General features: G+C 35.5%; 1 protein-coding gene across 1 annotated transcript; it reads left to right on the forward strand.

Moving 5' to 3' along the window:
- The first annotated feature begins 473 nt into the window (after positions 1-473).
- On the forward strand, positions 474-2,771 carry LOC114740261 (equilibrative nucleotide transporter 8-like). Its single transcript, XM_028928384.1, has 2 exons — positions 474-1,135; positions 1,909-2,771. Exons 1-2 carry the CDS (start codon positions 592-594, stop codon positions 2,637-2,639), a joined length of 1,275 nt encoding a protein of 424 aa, XP_028784217.1. The 5' UTR covers positions 474-591; the 3' UTR covers positions 2,640-2,771.
- Positions 2,772-4,667: the final 1,896 nt, after the last annotated feature.

Consider the following 4,667-nt stretch of genomic DNA (forward strand, 5'->3'; position numbering starts at 1 on the left):
GGTCAAATGGGTTGATCTCCAATTAGATTCTAACCGATTTCAAATAAAAGACTAGACTAATCAAGAAATCGATTTACAGATTTCTGGGTCAACCTAGTCCCAATTTGAGTTTTCATTCAATGATGTATATACACACGTTCATAAATAAATAAATAAACAACACCCTCTCTTTATGGGAAAAGAGCGACTAATAATGCAATAATGATAGGCTATGTAATAAAAGGCAATTTCTTTGGCCACATATAGGTAGTTGGAAGCAGTACACAGCCTCAATTGTTGGTAATAGAAGGAAAATTAGACTCTCAAGAGCTAAACCTAAGGGCAATGAGCCAAATACAGCAAGGAGGATAAGACAGCTTATGAGCCCATGTGTAAGTGTACTATCCCAAAGGGTATATCTAATATCACCCATCCATTCCTGTCCCCACACTCACTGTTCTCCTTCTCAAACCTCCAACCTCATTCGCATATATACGACCATCTCTTCTAAGTTCTAATCACAAACGTCAACCAACTTGTCTCTCTCTCTCTCTCTCTCTTATTATATCACATGCAATGCCTCAAATCATGTCCAACTAATTACACATCGAGATGAAGCTGATGAAGATGGAACTCCCTGTGAAGAAACCGTCGTCTGAGTCTGATCATCATCATCATCACGGCGGCGCCGTTCAAGACCCGTTCAGATTTGCCTACATCATTCACTTCTTCCTCGGCGCCGGAAACTTGCTGCCTTGGAATGCCTTGATCACCGCCGTCGATTATTTCGCCTACCTCTATCCAACGAAGCACATTGAGAAGGTTTTCTCTGTGGCTTACATGGCCTCGTCCGTGCTGGTTCTTGTTTTGATGATGAGTTGGCCTAGAGTTTGGAGTAGGATGAGCTTGAGGTTGAGGATGAACCTGGGGTTTTCCTTGTTCGTTTTGTCTCTCATGGTGCCTCCTGTGATTGACTGGGCTTCTGCAGCGGCCACCGCCGGGGGCTCGAGGCCGAGCGGGGCATACGGGTTGACTGTTGCGGCGGTGGTTATTTGTGGGTTAGCTGATGGGTTGGTCGGAGGAAGTCTGGTTGGTTCTGCTGGGAAGCTGCCTAAACAGTATATGCAAGCTGTTTTTGCTGGAACTGCTTCCTCTGGTAAGTGGCGCTTCACAAATTTAATGCTCTTTTTTTTTCTGCAAAATTTTTTTCCTTTTTTTTTTTTACATGAAGATTTGGCCTCCTTTCTCTGTTAGACAAGATTCTAGGAATAAGAAAAGCTATAATTTATAAATTAAATTGGGTAAATTTCTCAAAATTCTATTGAATATAAGGAATATATATTTTATTTTTAAATATTCTATGAATTTGTTTAACTCATGTAAGTTTTCCTTTTTTTTAAAGCTGTTGAGGTAAAAAAAAAAAAATTAAAACATGCACAAATCTCTCTTAAAAGAAGACTAGTTTATAAGATTTAACTTTGATGAAATTATAGAAGCAAACTCATTTATTTTGAATTTTGCTACACATATATACATATGTGTGTGTGTCCGTATTTTATTTTGCATTGATATGCAAATTTCTGATTAATGCATATCAGCAATATAATAGCAGACACTGATTTATTTTAATTTATATAATAACTATAAAATGTTTTTTTTACTTTTAAAAGTCTATCAATTTTGAATAAATTAAATGTTTATGTACTTCTCCCTATACTAATTAAGCATGACTCAATATTTAGCCTAAAGAAATATTCACTTTATTCTGCCAAAAAGCAAAAAAAACCTATCACAAGATTGAACTAAAATATTTTACTTTGAAAAAAACTAAAATATTTTTTCTCAACTTAATTAATTTCCCTTAGCTGCTATCAAAGTTCAAACTTCATCACTTAAAATCAAAATCTTCTCTTTTTGCCATTATTGCAGGCATTATAATTTCAATCTTGAGGATTATAACAAAGGCCTCACTTCCTCAAACACCAAAAGGCCTTCAAACAAGCGCCCACTTATACTTCATCGTCGCCACCATCTTCCTCTTCTTCTGCATAATCTTCTGCAACTTGCTGTTCAAGTTGCCGGTCATGCAACAGTACTATCACCACCACAGCCTTCTCCCGGAAGCAGCCGCCGGCAACAACGGCGAGAACTCGTCATATTCTTTAGCGCCGAAATTCTGGGCCGTCGCGGGGAAGATCCGGGGTCACGCTTTTGGAATCTTTATAATCTACGTAGTGACTCTCTCCATCTTCCCAGGATTCATTGCAGAAGATCTTGTATCAGAGTTGTTCAAGGATTGGTACCCTATTTTGCTCATATCAGTTTACAATATAGCAGATCTTATGGGAAAGTGTTTGACTGCGTTTTACGTTGTGAAATCGATCAAAACGGCAGCGTGGGCTTCCATTTCTAGGCTTTTGTTCTATCCACTGTTCATAGTTTGTCTTCATGGACCTAGGTGGCTGAGATCAGAGGGGCCAATTGTGGTGCTGACTTTTGTGCTTGGACTGACCAATGGATTCTTGACAAGTGGCCTTATGATTGTAGCACCAAAGCATGTGCAGCCGTCGGAATCTGAGTTAAGCGCCATCGTGATGATCGTTTTTCTCGGGTTTGGGTTGGTGGGCGGGTCGGTTCTTGGGTGGATCTGGTTAATATGAGCCCAATTTTTGTTTCTTATTTGTGAGGTTATTACTCTTGGAGGTGGGGAACTCTGATGTATGCACTTAGGATGACTGATCATTGATGAGTGATAAGTTTGTTTTGATGAATCATGAAGATGCTTTTTGAAAGAATGAAAAGTGGAATAAAAAAAAAGGATAAAAATTTTATAATTTAAAATGCCGTTTTGCTATTCATGATAAGAGGATTTAATTACCTTCTTATTATTTAGATGCTATCAGTAAAGATAGTGTAACCTTAAAAGAAAATAAACAAAATAATGTACATAAATTACTAAACCATGTTCAGGCCCAAAAAACCTAAACCATGTAAGATACCATACTAGTATAATTTCAAAATAATTATAATTTATTAAGGTCTGGATTTGCGGTTCTTTAAAAATAAAAAATAAAAAGCAATCACAGCAACGAAAACCTCTTCATGGCGGAGCTGTGAAATTTTAGTGGCGGATCCATTTGTAGTGCTTGTCAGAACTTAGAGTGGCAGGCATTGTTATAATGGTATCTGAAACATTTTAAATTTAATTTGAATGATTCAAATTTAAAATTTTTAGTTCATAAAATTCATTTTTCTTAAAAGAGCGCTGGTTAGGAGACATTTTTTTTTAAATATTTTTCATCTATTAAAAATATATTAGAATATGTAAAAAGATCTGTAAGTTAAAAAAAAAAAAGCCGAATGCATAACAGTCTTAAAAAAATAACCTTGACAAAAGATTGGGGGGAGGGTTGCTGCTGCTATCAATGACTCTACAACCCCCATCATCCTTTCACCAAAAAATTGAAGCGTATGGGTGTTCAGGACAAAAAAAAAAAAACTTCAGGACGAGGTGAAACAATGATCAGGACAGGATGCGAGACGGGATCATCTCGTTCCAAGATATTTTCTCTTTCCTTTTTTTTTCAAATTTATTTATTAATAATAATTATTAAATTATTCAAATTTACTTATAAATACCTCTTGCCATTAGCTTAATAGGTTTGATGAAGACCCTGATCTAAATAATAGAAAACTGTAAAGCCAAGAACACCGTTAGAGAAAACAATATAGGGAATCTTTAAACTAGTGATTAGATATAGTGATAGTAACTAAAAGATAGCTATCACTAGTACAGAACCCTCAGAAAGAGAGCAGAGATTAGAACTAGGGTTACTCACTCTTAACTCAGTTTACTGTAGGTTATCTCATAACTCACTATCAGAGAAAATAAACTTTTAATTAACTTATTCTAAAATCCAACTTGTACTAGGTCTAAAATGACTACAGGCTACACTCAAGGTATTTATCTTATTAACCTAATTAATATCTAAATAATTATAATATAATAAATATCTCAAATTCTCCCACTTGGCTCGTATGATCAATGTCATTGCCCTGTTAAGGTTAGCTAAGATTATACTGCAAGAATTATGGCAAGAAGTCTTCTTTCATCGAGTATTACCTTCCATGTATTACAGGCAACATGCTTACTTAATGGGTATCACTTTGTGAATAAACTCAATATTTATTCAATTCCTATCTCAATGTTTATCAATTTCAATATCACAAATGTATACAAGTATAAACTAGAAATGATAAACCATAAATTTGGTTTTATTGCTCATACCTCAACTAATCAAATGAAGGATTGAGTCCCATGTGAGGCACATGTGAAACAAAAACATTCGATCTCAACCTTTTAGTCAACATATCAACTAGCTTATTCTTTGTACTGATGTGCTCAATTGAAGCTTGACCATCTTGACTCTTTCTTTCACGCATAGGAATTTAAGCTCAACAAATTTACTTCAACTTTTATTCTTTTTGTTATTTTCTATGGCTATCGCAACTGCGTTATCATAACATATTCTAATTAGCCTAGAGATTGAGCCCACAATCTTGAGCCTAGCAATGAAATTCTTTATCTAGATTGTTTGTAAACTTGCCTCAAAGCATGCATGTACTTAGCATCACTAGTAGAAGGGGTTGTCTATGTTTCCTTTGCACTTTTTGATGATATAACTCTT

Source organism: Neltuma alba, unplaced genomic scaffold (assembly GCF_004799145.2).
Source record: "Neltuma alba isolate B1F8T4 unplaced genomic scaffold, ASM479914v2 tig00000531_pilon, whole genome shotgun sequence".
Classification (NCBI taxonomy): Eukaryota; Viridiplantae; Streptophyta; class Magnoliopsida; order Fabales; family Fabaceae; genus Neltuma; species Neltuma alba.

Excerpts from the sequence above, each read along its gene's own strand:
- LOC114740261 (XM_028928384.1), top strand. The coding sequence starts at position 592 with ATGAAGCTGATGAAGATGGAACTCCCTGTGAAGAAACCGTCGTCTGAG. Across the intron at positions 1,136-1,908 it reads TGCTGGAACTGCTTCCTCTG|GCATTATAATTTCAATCTTG; the intron begins GTAAGTGGCGCT and ends CCATTATTGCAG.